At 54.8% G+C, this 19,461-nt stretch overlaps 2 protein-coding genes and 1 pseudogene across 3 annotated transcripts; all 3 read right to left on the bottom strand.

The window, feature by feature from the left end:
- Positions 1–1,892: 1,892 nt before the first annotated feature.
- Positions 1,893–6,252, bottom strand: LOC309975643 (fibroblast growth factor 11-like; annotated as a pseudogene). Its single transcript has 5 exons — positions 6,058–6,252; positions 4,289–4,399; positions 3,981–4,084; positions 3,163–3,277; positions 1,893–2,257 (listed from the first exon to the last, which is right to left on the bottom strand). The product of its transcript is annotated as a fibroblast growth factor 11-like (transcript).
- A 2,103-nt stretch (positions 6,253–8,355) lies between these two features.
- LOC309975475 (transmembrane protein 102-like) lies at positions 8,356–9,989 on the bottom strand (the record flags this gene model as incomplete). Its single annotated transcript, XM_082860623.1, has 2 exons — positions 8,356–9,674; positions 9,776–9,989. 2 exons carry the CDS (start codon positions 9,987–9,989, stop codon positions 8,356–8,358), a joined length of 1,533 nt encoding a protein of 510 aa, XP_082716749.1.
- A 2,905-nt stretch (positions 9,990–12,894) lies between these two features.
- LOC309976123 (uncharacterized protein) lies at positions 12,895–18,845 on the bottom strand (the record flags this gene model as incomplete). Its single annotated transcript, XM_082861599.1, is given in 9 exon segments — positions 12,895–13,098; positions 13,102–13,245; positions 13,249–13,348; positions 13,350–14,612; positions 14,614–14,851; positions 15,986–16,043; positions 16,327–16,390; positions 17,354–17,509; positions 18,733–18,845. Coding segments are annotated over 9 exon segments (2,340 nt in total).
- Between the last annotated feature and the right edge of the window lie 616 nt (positions 18,846–19,461).

The following is a 19,461-nucleotide window of genomic DNA, read 5'->3' as shown; positions in this document are numbered from 1 at the left end:
TAATGGACCCTTAGCTACTCCTATGTTCGAGGGGCTGTATACACAGACATGTGCATCTCTAAGAATGTCATGTGTACATTGGACTTGGTCAGCCTCCCAGCCTCAACCTACAAGAGTCTTAAATGACAAGCTAAGAATTGTCCATGGTGCTTCACAGGCCTAAGGCTCACCTCTGTTATTCTTCCAAGCCCTAAACTTGAATATTTTCAGGTGATCTATTTAATACAAATATCTGACCTTGCAGCTCTTGATCCTTGGAGATAAGACTCCAGTTGGTGAAAAAAGTTATTCAGTAGGGCCAGAGACCAAGTAAGGTCTAGGCTTTCCATGAACTAGCTCTGTGACCTTTGACCAAACTTGTTAGCATTCACTGAAAATTGACCGCTTTGGGTGCTGTGGTGGATGCCCTACACCAGAGGTCCTCAACCTTCAGGAGTGCCAGAATCACCTGGAGGGGGTTTCTTGTTGATACAGAGGTTACTGGGCCTCACACCCTGTGATAAGACTCAGTAGGACTGGAGTGGGGCCCAGGAATTTGCATTTTATCAAGCTGCCAAGTGACGTTGAAGCTGCTGACCCAGTATGGAGGGCCACTTGCTCTACATAGATTTTGCTCAAAATAACCTTGCAAATGAAGGGTCTTAAATAGCACTCCCATGAACTAAGAGGATAGAGAACTTGAGTGACTTAATCTTCTTAGTAATAAGATTACCAGCTCTTTCAAGAACTGAAATATGGAATTGATGAGACAATCCAGATACTAGTCATTTGCTCTGATGTGAATACCAACACACACGCACGCACACACACATACACACACAAACATCTTCCCCTCTATTATGGAGACCCACTGCCAGCCTGCCTTCTTTTTCAATATGAACTATCTCCAGGGGTCAGTTTCCTGTTTGTTTTTTGTTTTGTTTTTCAGTCAATGAGAATGAACTGACTTAGTTGGTCAACTTAGAAACTTAGATGGTCAACTTAGAAACATGCATGGTTTCTGCTGTCACCAGGGATCCTCAGCAAAGTGACAGCATGCACTGCTAGTGACTCTGCAGATGACCCAGGCTTTGTGGTCTCAGGTTTATCAGTGTATCCACTGTGCTGCCTGGGTGAGCTGGGTGCTGGGGGCATGCAGAAGAGCTACTGCTTTGCAGCTGTGTGCCAGCAGTCCATCTCTGTGCATCTCAGCTGTAGTATGAGGAAAATAACACTGACCTTCATCAGGTAGTGGTGAGGGTTCAATGAGCTGGCCGTGTAAAGAGCACAGACTGGTACCCAACAGAGATTTTCCTGGGACTTGATTGAAATGGCTCCAAACTTGACATAAAAGAGTAAAAGGGTGAAAATAGCCAGAACACTTCTGGTTGAAACACAAAAAAACAACAAAAAAAAGAGAGGGGAGCCTTTCTTAACCAGATACCATGGCTCATTACGGTCAATGCAGTGATAAAGTAGGTGACCAATAAAAAGAAAGTCCATAAACAGAACCACGTATGTATGATGTTATGGTATGTGATATGGCTTGTATGTCACATCAATTCAAAAATTAGGCCTGGAAAAATGGCAGTCCATATGGAAGAAAAGATTAAATTGGATCCTTACGTTACACCATATGCAAAAATCAACTGCAGATGGTTAAATGTTAAAAATACGCCCCTGGGGCTTCCCTGGTGGCACAGTGGTTGAGAGTCAGCCTGCTAATGCAGGGGACACGGGTTCGATCCCTGGTCTGGGAGGATCCCACGTGCCGCGGAGCAACTAGGCCCGTGAGCCACAACTACTGAACCTGCGCGTCTGGAGCCTGTGCTCCGCAACAAGAGAGGCTGCGACAGTGAGAGGCCCGCGCACCGCGGTGAAGATGGCCCCTGCTTGCCTCAACTAGAGAAAGCCCTCACACAGAAACGAAGACCCAACACAGCCAAAATAAATAAATTAATTAATAAACTCCTACCCCCAACATCTTCTTAAAAAAAAAATACGCCCCTGAAAATTTTAATAGAAAACTTTAATAGAAATATCTTTTGAACTTTGGGGAAGGGAAAGATTTCTTAAACAAGATACAAAAATGTTGACTCTAAAAGAAAAGAATGATACATTTTCTGTATTACAATTAAGAGTTTTCTTTCTTAAAAAGACAACTTGAAAATAAGCTACAGGTACTTCCCTGGTGGTTCAGTGGTTAAGACTCCACGCTCCCAGTGCAGCAGGCCTGGGTTCGATCCCTGGTCAGGGAACTAGATCCTGCATGCTGCAACTAAGACCGGCGCAGCCAAATAAAGAAAGAAAGAAAGAAAAAAGAAAGAAAATAAGCTACAAATCGTAGACTATATGGCAATCCACATCTTAACAAAGGATTATATAAGAATGTATCAAGAGCTCCTTGATATCTGTGAGAGACTCTATTCTTGTTTAAAATGATTCAGAAAGTATTGCCCTACATCACTGGCTTTGTGCTTGGCCATGTAACTTCCTTGAGCCAACAGAATGTGAGCAGATAGGACATGTGTCATAGCTTAGCAGAAGCTTTAAAAGCATTGCAAGTTTATTTTTCCTGGATCCTCTGCCAGGAGAATGACATATCCTAAACAAGAGCTGTTCCTTTAGCCTGAGCCCAGGAGTGGGAAGACATGGGGCAAGGACCTGACCCACAGGTTGGAACAGAGATGCAACTGACCTGCAGACTTGAGAGCAAAAAGGAATGTTTCTTGTTATAAGCCACCGATTTGGGGAATGAGTTGGGGGGGTTGTTATGGTAGTGAAAGCTGACCAATATGGAAACTAGTACCTAGCAGTGGGGTGCTGTGCTACCCAAAGAATAAAATGTGTGGTTTTGGCTTTGGGGCTGAGTGGCAGGCAGGGAAGTAACTACTATAGGGGGCTGGAAAACCAGCAAGCTATGTAATGTAATAGTTAAACATTTGGAAAAACTGTCACATGTGATCATTCGGAAGGGCTCCCTTCCCCTACACTGCTCCGCTGGGAACCCACAGAAGGAGAGCTTCCCAAACCTCCAAAGGCCAAAGCCTTCCTGGATTGATCTGTCATAGCATGTGTCCTCTTAAAACACTTATAGCCCCTTAGCTGTGTGTCACTAAATGTCCATGTCAAGGTCAATACCGTCCCATGTGGTCCACCTCTTCCCTGGGGGTCCATACTCACCCTCCAGGAGCTTGGGCACAAAGTGGGTGGCTGCCTTGGTCTTCTTGACTCGATTTCCCTTCATGACTCGGCCCTCCTTGTCCAGGCCCATGTACCAGGCCCGGCCAGAACGACGCTGGCAATAGAGAGCAGAGGCGTACAGGACATAGTAATTCTCAAAGACGCACTCCTTAAAGCGTCACTCAGCTGTGAAATGTGGCTGAGGAGACAAAGACCCAGAAAGGCACACACAGACAGAAACACAAAAAGACACATCACTGAACAGAAGGGAGCCCTGGGAAGAACAAGGCAGGATATAATCCATATGTTTAAGACTGGCAGAGCCAACTTCTGAGTCCACACAGGAACTGGGAGAAAGGGAGGATGAGGAAGAGTCTGGTGGCCCCCCGAGGGCCGGGAACTATACTTCTGGGGGCCTGGGATAAGAAGATAACTTCTCTCTGCTCTACTCCCAACCTCTCACCATCCAGGGCACCTGGAGGGAATTTCTGCTTGGAGGAGTTCCTGAATCCTTCCCCAGCATCCTGAATGACTCTGGGGAAGTGAGTAATAATGTCTAGAGGAGGTCGGAGAAGACACAGGGGTCCTAAAAGGTTGAAAGAGTTGGACATTCAAAGAGCCTGGGGGTATTTAGGAGGCTATTGGAGGAGAAGGGATTGGAGGGAGGCTACAGGAGGTGCTTGGGAGCGGGCAGTGAGGACAGGGTGTCGGCAAGAGCGGGAGGGAGAGGAATCCCTGAGTTGCAAAATATCTGTAGCTGGGAAGGTTGTAGCTAGGGGAGTCCCCTGACTCCAGGCCACTCTGCCCCCTTGTCTCACCGAGCTGTAGAGCAGCCCCTCAGCATTCATGGCCACGTAGTGACCCAGCTTGGCACTCTGGATGGTGACTACACAGAGCCCCACAGGGATCAGGTTGAAGTGGGCTGGGGGTGGAGAGAAGGGGTATCGGTACCCCAAACCTCCAATCCCCATCTGAGCCCCCCCTCAATTATGGTCCTAGTTCTACTTCTTCCTTTGCGGGGTCAAAGAGCCAGACTGAAAACAACAGAACCTGAAGCTACAATAGGACGGTCATCTCCTATGCCTGCGCTCCCCCTTCCCACCCAGTAGCTGGATTCCCCTCTCACTGAAAGAGCTGGTGTCCTCTGGGGTGCCCTGGATGCTCCCATCGGGATTCGCCTGGAGGTAAAAACCCTGGCGGCAGAACAGTTTGGTGACGATGCCTTTGAGCTGAGGCTCTGGAGAGAGAGACATTCATCTTGGAACATGACATCTCTGTTCCCAGAAACATTGCTACACTTGGCGGGATCAGAGGAGAGAAAGAAAGGAGGATGGAGGGAAGGAAGAGGGTCCCAGGGCCCCAGCTCCCTGACCCTCTAAGCAAGCTCTCTCCCACCTCTCTTTGACTCCAGAGGAAGCTGGGGTGTGGGTCCCTTCTGCTTCCTCTAACCAGCTTTCAGTTTAATTGATTGAAATTTATTTAAAGGCTTAATTCCTACTCTACAGCTCAACCAGAATGGGGGGAGGGGAGAAGAAGGAAGAGGAAAGGGAGAGATATATGGAAACGCAGAAGACAGAGGGAGACAGGCAGAGCTGCTGAAAGGGCAGTGTGTTTGCGAATGTGGGGGGCATTAAGGTGACCCCAGGGTAGGGTCGCACCCTCAGGAGTGGGGGTGGGACTGGACCTGACGCTGACTCAGCACCTGCTGCTGCAGCTGCCGCTCGCTTCGCGCGGGCCTCGCCTTGGCCCACCGCCAGCCTGTCTGACACTGACCCATCTGTCTGTCTGTCTGTCTGTCTGCTGGCTCGCGGGGGCCCAGCCCTCCCTGAGGCTCAGCCTCTCCCCTTCAGCCAGGTAACCCGCCTGGGATGGGGGATATTCGTAAGTAAACCAAGGAAATGGGGGAGGGGGCCAGGGAGCTGGTGAGGCAGGCTGACTCACGTGGGGCTGGGTCCCACACAAAGGGTGGGCTGCTGACCTACCACTGCGGAGGGCCGGCGGCGGGGGGAGGAGGACGCCAGCGGCGGGGTGGGAGGGTCTCCCCCTAGGGGAGCTGAGAGCGGACGGGAGCGAGGCCAGAGGGACTTCCCGCCTGTCGCACCGGGACGGGGACCACAGGCTAACCTTCACAACTCTCTTTGCCTGGCGCTTGCGGCCGAGTTCCCGGTACCCACTCGTAGGTGGTACGACCGCCAGTCTCCGTGCGGGTATCCAGCCGTGTAGTGTGTCTGAGTTCCTCGCGGCAGAGGGTCTCCTGAGCCCGTGGGGCCCGATTTCTGAGCCGCGTAGGCGGTCATTGGGGAGTGCCCAGCTCCCTTCTTGAAGTGCACGTCACGGGAGGAGGGCGCACAGAGGGGCGGACTCGCGAGGTAGCTGCAAGGACACCCGGGGGAGAGCTGGGGAGATTGGTACCGAGCCAGGCAAGCTCGGCGAGGAGGAACGGAGCCAAGGCTCGGAGGAGCAGGAGAACCGGGGCGGGGGCGGGGCTTCCGGAGCCGCAGAAACCCTAGGGGTAACCCAGGCTTCCGGAACCCCCAGGCCCCTCCGCTCGGCATTGAAAGAATCTCTCATTGAGAGAGAGGGCACGTAGTCAGAGGATGGTGGGGGTGGGGACTCCTGTGTTGGGAGGGGGGGCGAGCGGGAGCTTCCAGGCTTCGGGGCACCAGGCTTAGCCCCTCAAGCCTTCCCCTTGCCCTCAAAAGCGAGGAGACTCGGGGTTATGGAGGCGAGACAACGGAAACTGAGGCATCGTCTGGCCGAGGGTTTGTGGTCCAGGCCCACCCCCTTTCACTTTCGGGCAGTCCCCGTCAGTCGGGCCCCACTCTTCCAAGTCCCTGGCCTCAACCTCCCAGGCAGAGAGACCCCCGGCCCGGAGACCCCACCCCAGCCACTCACCCGGGCAGCGGTCCGGTCGCGCGCGCCGACCCCCCCGCACAGTCGCACCTTGGACAGCAGGATGAGGAGCTGCTTCTGGCAAAGGGACTTGGTGCCGCGGGGACACACGCGCCGCTGCGCCGACACGGGCCGGCTGCCCCCGGGCTCGTGGACCTCCCGCTTCTGCCGGATCAGGCTGCTGGCCAGTGCCGCCATGGCGCCCCGGGAGGAGACACCCCAAAACCGGCAGGCTCCCGGAGCGCGCTGGGCCACCCCGGAGAAGCCCGCTAGCTCACCAGGACATGCTCTTGACTCTGCGGTCCGACTCGCCGCCTCACCCACGGGACCTGAGGATAAGCCCTAGACGACCCCCACCCCAGGTACCAGCTCCCACCCTTGGGCCTCTTGCTAGCTTCGCCAGACCCAGCAGCCTATGTACCTCTCAGTTGACCCCACCCTCGACCTTTGCCCCCCACAGAAAACTCCCCCTTCTCTGATCTCCAGTGTCCCTGTCCCCCACTAACACTATCCCAAAGCCAAGACCCTCAAATTTTCCAGGATGTGGTTCCAATATCCCCAGGCACCTTTCCACCCTATTTCCGGGCCGTGCACTCCTGCCAAAGCCACTCTTGTAATTTTAAGGGTGTGGGTCCTTAGCTTTGGGGATATTAGCTCACCCCACCCCTGCTGGGGTGCTGCCAGTATCTAGGAAGAACCCAACCTTGGTGTCTTTTCTTTTGCCACCCTCTAATTGAAGAATCCCCCACTTTTTTCACTGAAATCCCCAAAAAAGTATGCCTTGAAATATCCAGACTGTCGCCAATCAGCAAGAGGTTCCCAGACCCTGTCTCTGGACGATACCGCTTTTTACCAAGTCACCCCCATTTCTAGTGGCACAGCATTCCAGCTGCTGAGCCCCTTTCCTCACCTTGTTACCATCCACTCCTTTTGAAGTCACCTCCAAATCCGCCCTTCCTAGTGGTTACGCCAGGTGGTTGTCTGGAGGGCCCTGGGTCACCTCGGAATAAGGAGCATAGGTTTTTGGCTTTTTTCTTTTTTTCTGGCAGCCCCTAATTTCCTCGGGGACAGCTGGTGCTGTTTAGATCCCACGCCCTCCAATCCAACCAGCCCCCCGAGAGAGGAGTGCACCCACGTTGTCACGGGTCCCCAAATGTGAACAGACCCGCCATAAGTCAGAGCGCATCAGAGCTTTCTGCGACAGGGCTTCCTTGTCCTCCCTGGGACTGCCTATAGCGCCCCCTCTTCCTTCCCCGACGCCCCTCAACCTGTCCTCTCTTGTCGATCCGGGGACGGCTGGCGCTGGCTCCGGTTCCAGGCTCCTCCCTCCCTGTACCCCACAAGCGGAGCTTCCCCCCACGCCCGGCTAGACGTCCCGGACCCCAGGAAGGAGTGAGAGTGTCTCCGCAGAGAGCCCTGGTCTGGCGAAGTGAGCACTGGGCCTGGCGGCTGGACCAAGCGGAGCGGCGGCAGCGGCTGTGGGAAGCTGAGGCGGCGGCAGCGACAGCGGCTTCCCCTCCCCCGAGAGCCGGTCCGGGGGCGGGGCAGGAGGCGAAGACGCCGGGAAAGAGGGGGAGGTGAAGCTGGGCGGGCAGAACCCCGGGGTTCCTTGGAGGCAGGGAGTGGCGACGGTCTTAGACACAGGCGGAGCCGAGGCAAGGCCGCATGTCTCGCATGTCTCCGGGTTCAGAGGAGGAGGGACAAGGAGGCGACTTCAATGAATGGAACTCTGGATGGGGGGAGAGGTTGGGCTTAGATAGATGGAATGGCGGATGCCCCGAGAATGGAGAAAGGGACCCTACTGCCCGGGATGGAGGACAGAACTGGATGAGGAAGGTGGGGGGAATAACTGAAGAGATAGCGGTGGTGGTGAGGTCTAGCCTGGGGTGAAATCCGGCCTCCTTAATGTCTCTGCTTTTGTGTGAGACAAATTGGTCAGTCCCTGGTCTCCATACCTTTTTCCTTTACACGTTCTTTCAGCAAATATATTACCCCATCCCTATTGACTTCTAAGAGAAAAGACCATAAGAACAGGCGGGAGATGGATGCCAGAGGCTGCACCGGAGTGGGAGGGGTGCTGGCCACAGATTTGGAAAGTGGAGAGGCCAGAATGGAACGACCTGTGCCAGGGATGGGGCGGGAGGAGGGTGGGAGGAAGCGGAGGAACCGGCGAGGAGGCCTTCTAGAACGGGCTCTTCAGGCCCAAAGGGCTCAGCCTGTCTCCCAGGTGAGGGGAGAGCAGTCCCCTCCACAACCCGCTGGCCAACAGACGCACATTCCAGGTTAGTAGGAACAGCGCCTTTAATGGACCCCGCCTCCCACGCCGGCTAAGCCGCCCCCCTTGCGTGCAGCCTTGGCCTCTTCCACAGCGGCGCGCAGGGCGCGGGCAGGGTCCCTGCGAAGCAGGGCCAACGCCCCGAGCAGCGAAGCGGCGCCGTACCCCGCACGGAGCTTCTGGCCACTCAGAAAATAGTGGGGCAGCGTCCCGTCCTCGAGCACCCGGCCCAGCTCATCCAGCAGCCCGAGGCAGCAGGCGCCCGCGTTCTCGGCTCGCGCCAGAGAGGGCGCGGGCAGCCGCTCACACGCCCAGTAGAGCAACGTCCGCAGGAGGTAGGGCGCCGCGACCCTAGTCCTGGCCACCAGAGGGCGCAGTAGCGCCTGAGCCGCCGCGTGCGCTTGCAGCAGGGGAACGGATATGCGCGTCTTGAGCGCCAGCTCTTGGCGGGCGAAGCAGAGCTGCCAGCCGGAGGCGTCCGGCCGCTCTGTGCCGCCGCCGCCGCCGGGCACCAGGTAGAAAGAAGACGACTTCGAGGCCAGCGGGCCGGCCCACGAGTGGCTCCGAGGCCCCTGGGGCCAGCCGGCCACAGACACCACGGGGATCAAGTCGAAAAGCAGGAGGCGGCGCGGGGGCCCGGTCGTAGCCAGGAGGATGGTGGTGACCCCCGCGTAGCGGGCTGCGTGGACCAAGCGCGGGGCACCCGGAACCGGAAACGGGGACTCAGTGACCGCAGCCAGCGAAACAGAGAACCAGGCAGCCACCTGGGCGGGGCACAATGTGGGCCATGCCTCCGGAGCCGCCAACGGCTGTGGCACTGGGCTAACGTCGGTTGCTTTGGTGACGTCACCATTCGTTTTTTTCAGTGGTGAGGGAAAGCCAACGTCGGTTACGTCTTGTTGAGGCAACTCTGGCACTGAAACATTACTAGGTGAGTTTTCCAAAGAGTCGTGTGCCTCAGGCTCAGTGACGTGTAGCTGGTCCACGGAGATTTGCGGATCCTTGGGAGTTTCTTTGCTTTGGGCTGGGTGGATCGAATCACGTCCTCCTGGGAGTGGGGGTCCTAGGCAATCCTGCCATGCCTCCCGGACCGAGGTTCCGCGTACCTGCTCTGGGAGGAAGAGCCATGTGTAACACGATCCCACGTCCGGTTGCAGCTCCTGCCCAGTGCCATCTAGCGAAAGCACGGGCACCAGGAGTGTGAAGCCGGCGTCGTAGTGAGGTCCCTGAGCGTAGGGACCTAGAGGCGCAGGCCCCAGATCCAGGGAGCCCTCGCGAATCCCGCAACGAAGCAGCAGGAGCTCTGCCTGAGGAGGAAAGCGAGGGTCCCGGCGGTGAACGAGACCTAAGGAAAGAGAAGGGATCGTAAAGTCGTGATCCAGAGCCGGGGCGGGGTGAGGCGGAGCTGAGAGCTGCAAGTTCCCGAAGGCTGGGAGGGTTACTTAGCAAGCAAAGAGAAAACAAAGTCCTTGGCCTGGAGGAGATCTGGTCCTGGCTTGGGACCTTCACTCCAGCTCGCCTGCACACCCAGCTCCTGGATCAGCTGGGTTAGTTCTTGCAGCTGCGCCCCAGAGCAGAAGTCGATGTCCGTGAGCGGCCGGGCTGGGGCTGGGGGCGGTGGGCCCCACCAGGGAGCACTCCCCCAGACCGCGGAAGCCATATGGCTCTGTCGTTTGGGGGCTAGGAAATACACAAACGGGAGGAAGCCCAGACGGGCCTTACCTTTTGCTGCGGAAAACTGGCCCCCGTTCTTGGCTCTTCCAGAGGCCAAGAGGGTTCCCAAGACATGGTCCGCCAATGGGTCTGCAGACGAAGGGCCCTAAATTTAGTCTTGAAAGAGAACAAATAAATACCTCCTCCGTCCTTGCCCTTTTCTCATATGCTGGTCCCCGCCCCCATGGAACGGTTCACCTGACTCAGCAGGTAGAAAGTAGCTGTTTGGCCCCTCCTAAGGAATGCAATAGCCTCCTTCGCTGCCCCTTGTCTACGTCCCCTTACCTCTTTTTCAGAAGAGGCTAGTGGTTTGCAGCTTCCCTCTTAGGGTTAGCTACAAAGGCTGGGAAGAGAATGGATAGGAAGATTCAACAGGTAACTTCTTCCTGCTGCCTGTAAGGCCACGCCCTTAAATTATAACCACGCCCCTTTCTGGAGACTGTCGGGGTGGTTCCGGACCAGCCCGGCCTCCAGTCAGAGTTCAGTCACTCCTTTCGCTGGGCAGAGATCTCGTGGCTATCCTGGGAGTTGTAGTTTGTCTTCAAAGCTACCAGGGCGTTGGGGCCACGCCCCCACATCCTTTCCTGTTCCGTTGAAGTAGTGTCTGATGGAAGTTGTAGTTTCTATGGAGGTAAGCTATTCTGTGTCTTTATGATAAACTATTCTGTGTCTTTATGATAAACTATTCTGTGTCTTTACAAGGCCAGGTGAAGCGCACAAACACTCCTTGGGGTTAGAACAGAGGCCTAATAGGATGGATCTGAATAGCAAACAATAATGAGGGACATACACTAGGGAATGCAGAGAAATAGGGGACTCTGCATCTCACTTGGGAGTAGAGGAGCCCTGGTCATTTAAATCTAGAAGGGTTCTTGCATGCAATTATAACTTCAGTTTAGAGATGAGACTGCAAGCCTAGAAAGGTTGCACATGACTTGTCCAAGTTCAGAGCTCAGCCAGAGAGCTGTTGGAAATGGGCTCTCCAGCTGGGACATATCTCCTTGGAATCGGTGGTGGTAACGTTAGACAAGAACACACCGATAGTGTGCATGTAGTGACACAGGGATGGACATCTGACTCAGGGAAGGGACATATTAGTGTTGCCCACCTCAGACACACAAGTGGTGTCAGGGAAAACACTTTGGAATCTCGCAGTTTATGTGTGTATACAGGAGAGTTATCAGGACTGAAAATCAAGTCCAGAGGAAACTCCAGCTGGGCTAGGGCAGGGCAATGAAAAATTATCAGGGGAAGGAAATGGCTTTCAGCGACCAGTGCTATCATGGACACAGCTTAAGTCCAGGATGAACCTAGGACTCAGAATAATAGGACAGAAAGATAGGACACCAGAGACACGCTCACAGATTAGACCAATGCATACTGGACCAGGATTTCTAACATTCCTTTTTCCTAGGGGTCTGTCTCCCCAGTGAACTAGGCCTAAGTCCATGGGCAAGAAAATTAAGTGGAGACACCTCGAAATATCTAGAGGCCTATGAAGGAGGGGACCCTCAGAATCCAGGGCTCAATTTGGAGAGCCTAAAACACAAGGTTTCCTAGTCACTGACAAAGAGAGGTCTTCTCCCTCAGTAACCAAGAGCCCCAAACACAGCCCAGAACGGGGGAGGCAAGTTTCCGTACATCTGGTCATGAGCCAAGAGACCAGATGAGGAAAACTGAAGCCTGGGCTCTTCTCACAGTCTGGGGAAATCAGGCACTAGGTGTCCAGCCCCACATCTTACCTCCTCCCTAGAGGGTGGCTTCTGAACCACCCTAAAAAGAGCAAAGTTCGCTGGTCTCTGGGGGAGCTTTAAGATGCTGGGGGTGGGTGACAGGGAAAGGAAAATTGCTCTAAACTCTAAAGCACTGCTCTCCAATAGCATTTTCCATGATGATGCAAATGTTCTAAATCTGTGCCGTCCAGTGCAGTAGCCACTAGCTCCATGTGCCTACTGAGCCCTTAGAAGATCATGGCACTGAGGAACAGAATTTTTTTTTTTTGGCCAAGCCATGAAGCTTGTGGGGTCTGAATTCCCCGACCAGGGATTGAACCCCAGCCACAGCAGGGAAAGCGCCAAGTCCCAACAACTGGACCATCAGGGAACAGAATTGGATGCCAGGGAAATTCTGTTCCCTGAGGAAGAGAATTTTTAACATTTTAACTTAATTTTTAACAGAATTAATTTTCCTTAATTTTAACTAATTTACATTCCAATAGGCATTTGGCTAGTGGCTACTGTAATTGACAGTGCAGCTCTAGGGCCTTGGGGATAACGGATTTAGCTAGACAGCGATGGAGGGAAAGCAGGGATACTTTAGGTCCTCATCAGGTCCTGTGGTATTGGGCTGGGGTGGATGTCCTCAACCACCCACAGAACACTTCTCTTGTCTCTTTATTCCTCATGCATATCTGTCCCCTCTTTTTCTAAGTTGCTCATCACACACTGATATCCCCACTCCTTGATGGTCTCCGGTGAGTTGTTGGATGTCTCTCAGTGAAGGCGCCTGGGAGACACAGCTTCGCACTTGTCCCTGCCTGCTCTGAACTGTCTCTGGCGGGCGTGAAAGACCACATGTCCTAGCCGGGTGCCTGACCCAGGACAGTAGAGCTTCCAGCTGGTTTTGGGAGGCGTAGACATCTGGCGATAGTTCTGGCAGGCTGGAGGAACTGTGGTACACCCAGTCTTGGCTGCCTGCTCGCCGGGAGGGTGATTGGAGCTCAATCAGTACAGGTACTTCTGAGAAGATTTGCAGGTCATTGTAGACCACCTGAGCCCTGGGAGAGCAGGAGTTCTGACTGGGTGGGACAGAAGTCCATGGTATGTGCTGCCCAGCATCCTCCTTTCGAGGAACTACCTCAGATATAAATGACTTTCGGGTCTGATGTGGGCCCAAAACTTGGACAGAGTCAGTTCCAGATGGTTCTTGTGGAGGCCAGGGTTTGGGATAAGGCATGAGTTGTTATGGAGGCCTGATCTCTTGGATAAGCCAGAGTCTTGAGTAAGGGCTGGACCCTTACGGGGGCCAGCATCACGATTAATTCCTGAGTACTTGTGTTAGTTAGGGACATGGGTATGTTCTGAGCTCCTGTAATTTCCAGTATCTTGGGTAAGGCCACATCTCCTTTTGACTTCAGTGGCTTGGGTAAGGCCTGGATACTTATGGAGGTCAGAATCTTGAGTAAGGCCTTGGCTCCTGCAGACTCAAGAATCTTGGGTAAGACCTGGATTCTTGTAGTCTCCTGAGTCTCGGGTAAGGCTTGAGCCCTTATGGAGGCGAGGGGTTTGCACAAGGCCTGGGCTCTTCAGATTCCTGGCAAAGGCCTGAGCTCTTGTTGGCTCCAGAGTCTTGGGCAAGGTATGGACGCTTCTCTGGCCCAGAATCTTGGGTAAAGTCTGGACTCCTAGAGACTCCTGAATCTTGGGCATTACCTGTACTCTTGTCACATCCAGAATCTTGAGAAGGGTGTGGGCTATTATGGAAGCCAGTTTTTTGGGAGAGCTCTTGACTTTTATACAGTACAGTCTCTTGCTTTCGTTCCAGATTCCTATAGACTTCAGAATAATGCATAAAGCCTGAGCTCCTCTGAATGTCAGAAGTTTGGAGAAATGGTATGTTCTTGTGGAGACCAGAGGGTTGGGTGAGATATGGGTGTATAAAGAAACGTCTATCTCGAGTAGAACCTAAGCTCTTCTGGGAGCCAGAATCTTGGGTAATGACTGGATTCTTCTGAAGATCAGAGTCGTGGGAAAGGCTTGGATTCTTGCAGAGGTAAGGGTCTTGGGTAAGGCCTGGAAGCTTGTGGAGGCCTGGATCTTGAGCAAGGCCTGGGTTCTTGGGGAGACCTGGGTCTCGGGTAAGGCCTGGGTTCTTATGGAGGCCTGGGTCTTGGATAAGGCCTGGGTCCTTGTGGAGGCTTGGATTTGGGGTAAGGCCTGGGTTTCTGAAAACTCTACAGTCTTTTGAAGGGCCTGGGGTCCTTTGGAGGACAGAGCCTTGGTTGAGGCCTAGACTCTCATGAAGCTCAGGGGGTTGGGACTGGTTTGGGGTTTGGGAAGTAGTGGATAACTGGGGAGGGATGGGGCCCTGGGAAGAGAGGACAGACTGAGGAGACTTGGAGGTTGGGGGAAAGGTGGGGGGTTGTATTAAGGTGGAGGGCTTCTGGTGGTTACTGTGTTGAAGGACAAAGGATCTGGGAGAAACAAGAGGCAGAGAAAGAGTGCATGGTGGAGGCATGGTGCATGGTGAGCTCTGGGCACTGGTTGGAGAATGGAAGCAAGGTTGAGAAGGTGCAGCATCCTTGGAGTACACCAGGAATGTGGGGTAGACTGGAGTCTGGGGGTCTGTGTTTCTCTTCTCAGAACTGCAAGGATGGAAGCTGCAGTAAGGGAAGGTCTTGAACTGTACAAATTTGTCTTTGGCATCATTTGAGATCTTCCCTTCCATATTCCCCAACTCCAGGTAACCCAGTATGGATCCTGTGGAGGACTTGGCACTGTCCCTACTACATTGCTTCAGTGTTTGCTCTGCTGTACCAGAGCTCACCAGACCATGCCCCTCTTGGGGCCTGGAGGGGGTACCAACCCATCCACACTGAGGCGGCATCCAGCAGCAAGTTCTTTCTGGAATACCCAGAGTTCTGAGGCAGACACACATGGAATAAGTTCTGCTTTACCCTGCGGTCATGGTAGACCACATGGCCGGAGGAGAGGCCTTGGCTAAAGGCAGACAAGGTAGAGGGAATAGAACCTAGGATGGGCGTAGGGGTGGTGGACGGGACTTGAGTGTTTGTCAGGGCCATGCCCAGCCCTGGGACAGAGGTTGTGGCAGAGATCGGGACAGGGGCTGGTGTAGGGGCTAGGGCAGGAGTAGTAGCAGGGGCAGAAGTTGGGAGAGGGACCAGAGTGTTGGCATGGATATAGGTCAGATGAGCATGGGTCAGAGTGCAGACAGAAGTTTGGCCCAGGGACTGGGCTGAGGCATGTGAGGTGTCCTGGTCTTGGGCCTGGGCTGGGGTATGGGCTGAGGTATGCTCAGGGCCATGGACCTGGGCAGGGCTGTGCTCAGGGGTGAGGGCTGGGGAAGGGGTCTGGGCCTGGGGGGTGGTGTGCTCAGGGGAGTGGAATGTGAAGCAAGTCTGGGCCTGAGGTGGGGCGTGCTCAGAGGGGTGGGTGGAGGAGAAGGTCTGGGCTTTGGCAGGAGTGTTCCCAGTAGGGTGCACTAGGGAGAAGGCCTGGGTCTGGGCGGAAGTGTGCTCATGGGTGTGGCCTCGGGAGCAGGTCTTGGCCTGGGTGGGGGGCGGGTGTGCCCAGGGGGGTGGGCTGAGGAGGTGGCCTGGGCCTTGGCAGGAGCATGCGCAGGGGGCTGAACTGGGGGGCGGGTCTGGGCCCGGGCTGGGACCTGGGCTGGGTCAGAGTCTGGTGTCTTAGTCTTGCTGTCTTGGGGCAGGCGGAGTGGAACCACGTCCACCTTGCTCATCCTTTGGAGCTTGGAAGATGTCTCCTGCCTGGAGTACAAGGTGGCTTGGGACTTTAAGGCTGTGACCGGAGGGGCCTCCCCAGCTCCCACTACCCGCTCCATCCACAGTCCCCGTGGAGCCTCCGTGGAAGCCCCAGCCCATCCACACTGAGGCGGCATCCAGCAGCACTTAGAAGCATTCTCGTCATTTGTGTCTGGTATCCAGGAGCTTGGGTGGTGGTTTGGGTGCCCGAGCAGGAAGCTTGGGCGATGGCGGAAGCGGGAAGAAACTCTTGAGCACAGGTTCTTGGGATCCACGGAGCAGCGCATGCACATGCGATGGCTGCCTACACAGCTGGCTTGCTTGTCTGCGGGGAAAGGTGAGATGGGTCAGGGCCTGGCTTCCTGAGGGGCTGAGAATCAAGGCAGGGATAGAAGAAAGGGGACAGGCCCACATCCCCTGAGCCCACGCTGGCGCCCACTCACCTTTGGGGAAAATACGATTGAAAAGTACCCGCAAGTAACTCTTCAGATGCCTCCAGAGCTGAGGGAAGCAGGGGAGGGGGGAGACCAGGAGCAGGGTTAGCCCTGAAATGCAACACTTGTCCGGTCACACCCCAGCAGCCCTCCCAACCTCAGCCCCTTCGAGGCCCCAGGGCTCCCCCAACTCCGCTGCCCAGATCCTGCCCTGACCATAGTCACCACGTTCATCCCCAAGTTGAGGAAGATTAATCTGATCAGGAGCAAAAGAATTGGGTCTCCTAGCTCCTGGCATTTCCTGGGGATGGTGCCAGAGCATGGCTCGGCTCGGTAGAGGGCTCGCTCACCCACGGCCGGGGGTCCAAGGACTGCCTGGGTCCCCTGGCCTCCACATAGTCACTGGGAGCCAGCCTGGGTCATAATGGGGCAGGTGGTGAGGTCACAGTGAGGGAGGGGGACGAAAAGGAGGACCCAGGGTAGCATTCCCTGGTAACCAGGGTCAGGTAAGCTGAGCCTGGACAGTCAAACAGGGCCCGGTGGCTGGCACACCTCCCCTCGAGTGGTCATTCATTTGCTCACCACCCACTGACTCACTTGTTCAAATGACACATTCCGTCTCTTGGCCCCTCTTGAGACTAGGAAGACCTCGGCCTCAGAGGCCTGCTGAAGGCCTGGCTGGAGTCCAGAGCCTCAGCCTTCTTCATGCCCTTCACTGGGCCTGGAGCTGGACCTGCCCAGATGTGGAACCTCCCAGATGGAAGCAGCTTCTTGTATGAGGCTCTTTGGGGACAGGGAGAGCTGAGACACAAAGGAGGTGCCCAGAGACCAGTGGCTTGGAGTCTGCAGCTGCAGATGTACTTAGTGCATGGTATAGGACCAGGAGGGGCCTGCTGGCAGAACTGTGGCCACTAAACCAAGGGGACCCTGAGGCCAAAAAGGGGACACTGGCTTCTTATTGCAGGAAGCCAAGGGCAGGGGCCCAGGCTGGCAGAAGGAGTGGCACTTCCAAGCCACAGACCACCAATGTTTCCTGGACTCTGGCGCTCTTTATTAAACTCTCCATGCCCTGCCCCCCCCTGCCCCCGCCCCCATTTGCCGCCGGTCAGTTCATTTTCCCAGTCTGGCTCCTGTGCAGAGAGGGCCTCGAGGCCGAGGTGGAAGGTAGCAGCGAGTTGGCCCGTGCTTGGCTCTCCTGCCGTTGCCGCTTCTGCTCCAGGCTGTCATACACCTGGTAGTTGGCATTGCCCCCCCGGGTTCCGGCTGAGTGGCATGAAGGTGGGCGGAGGTGGAGGGTTCTCGGTAGCCTGGACGTCGGGCAGGGGCTGGGAGGGGCGGAGGAGCAGCGCTGAGCTGGGAGCCGGGGCCCGCTTGTACGAGGCCTCGGCCAGCACCGTGAGGGAGGCGGACGTGGCCAGAGGGCGCCGCACGGGCAGCATCTCGGCCCATTCGGCTGCCCAGCGCCGCACCGCGTGGGGATCCCGGGAGTAGTTCAAGTGTCCCGTGAAGGGGTGCGGGCTGCGGTTGGGCTGGCTGTGAGCACAGCTGGGGAGGCTCCGTACATGGGCCGGGTGGGGAGTTGCGCTGCCAGGCTTCGGGCAGGCAGCCCAGGAATTATTACATTCCTTTGTCCCAGGGGTCTGTCTCCACAGTGAACTAGGCCTAAGTCCATGGGCAAGAAAATTAAGTGGAGACACCTCGAAAAATTTAGAGGCCTATGAAGGAGGGGACCCTCAGAATCCAGCGCTCAATTTGGGGAGCCTAAAACACAAGGTTTCCTAGTCACTGACAAAGAGAGTTCTTCTCCCTCAGTAACCAAGAGCCCCAAACACAGCCCAGAATGGAGGAGGCAAGTTTCCATACATCTGGTCGTGACCCAAGAGACCAGATGAGGAAAGCTGAAGCCTGGGCTCTTTCTCACAGTCTGGGGAAATCAGGCATTAGGTGTCCAGCCCCACATCTTACCTCCTCCCCAGAGGGTGGCTTCTGAACCACCCTAAAAAGAGCAAAGTTCTCTAGGCTCTGGGGGAGCTTTAAGATGCTGGGGGTGGGTGACAGGGAAAGGAAAATTGCTCTAAACTCTAAAGCACTGCTCTCCAATAGCATTTTCCATGATGATGCAAATGTTCTAAATCTGTGCCGTCCAATGCAGTAGCCACTAGCTCCATGTGCCTACTGAGCCCTTAGAAGGTCATGGCACTGAGGAACAGAATTTTTTTTTTTTTTTTTTTTGGCCAAGCCATGAAGCTTGCGGGGTCTGAGTTCCCCGACCAGGGATTGAACCCCAGCCACAGCAGGGAAAGCGCCAAGTCCCAACAACTGGACCACCAGGGAACAGAATTGGATGCCAGGGAAATTCTGTTCCCTGAGGAAGAGAATTTTTAACATTTTAACTTAATTTTTAACAGAATTAATTTTCCTTAATTTTAACTAATTTACATTCCAATAGGCATTTGGCTAGTGGCTACTGTAATTGACAGTGCAGCTCTCGGGCCTTGGGGATAACGGATTTAGCTAGACAGCGATGGAGGGACAGCAGGGATAATTTATGTCCTCATCAGGCCCTGTGGGATGGGGCTGGGGTGGATGTCCTCAAGCAACCACAAAACTCTTCTCTTGTCTCTTTATTCCTCATGCATATCTGTCCCTCTTTTTCTAAGTTGCTCATCACACACTGATATCCCCACTCCTTGATGGTCTCTGGTGAGTTGTTGGATGTCTCTCAGTGAAGGCGCCTGGGAGACACAGCTTCGCACTTGTCCCTGCCTGCTCTGAACTGTCTCTGGCGGGCGTCAAAGACCACATGTCCTAGCCGGGTGCCTGACCCAGGACAGTAGAGCTTCCAGCTGGTTTTGGGAGGCGTAGACATCTGGCGATAGTTCTGGCAGGCTGGAGGAACTGTATCCATTGGGTGGTACACCCAGTCTTGGCTGCCTGCTCGCCGGGAGGATGATTGCAGCTCAATCAGTACAGGTACCTCTGAGAAGGTTTGCAGGTCATTGTAGGCCACCTGAGCCCTGGGAGAGCAGGAGTTCTGACTGGGTGGGACAGAAGTCCATGGTATGTGCTGCCCAGCATCCTCCTTTCGAGGAACTGCCTCAGATATAAATGACTTTCGGGTCTGATGTGGGCCCAAAACTTGGACAGAGTCAGTTCCAGATGGTTCTTGTGGAGGCCAGGGTTTGGGATAAGGCATGAGTTGTTATGGAGGCCTGATCTCTTGGATAAGCCAGAGTCTTGAGTAAGAGCTGGACCCTTATGGGGGCCAGCATCGCGATTAATTCCCGAGTACTTGTGGAAGTTAGGGTCATGGGTATGTTCTGAGCTCCTGTAATTTCCAGTATCTTGGGTAAGGCCACATCTCCTTTTGACTTCAGTGGCTTGGGTAAGGCCTGGATACTTATGGAGGTCAGAATCTTGAGTAAGGCCTTGGCTCCTGCAGACTCAAGAATCTTGGGTAAGACCTGGATTCTTGTAGTCTCCTG

The sequence above is a fragment of the Leucopleurus acutus genome, assembly GCF_964270905.1.
Source record: "Leucopleurus acutus genome assembly, chromosome: 19".
Taxonomy (NCBI): domain Eukaryota; kingdom Metazoa; phylum Chordata; class Mammalia; order Artiodactyla; family Delphinidae; genus Leucopleurus; species Leucopleurus acutus.
Note: the sequence above shows the minus strand (reverse complement) of the source record. Positions and strands in the feature narration are given on the sequence as shown.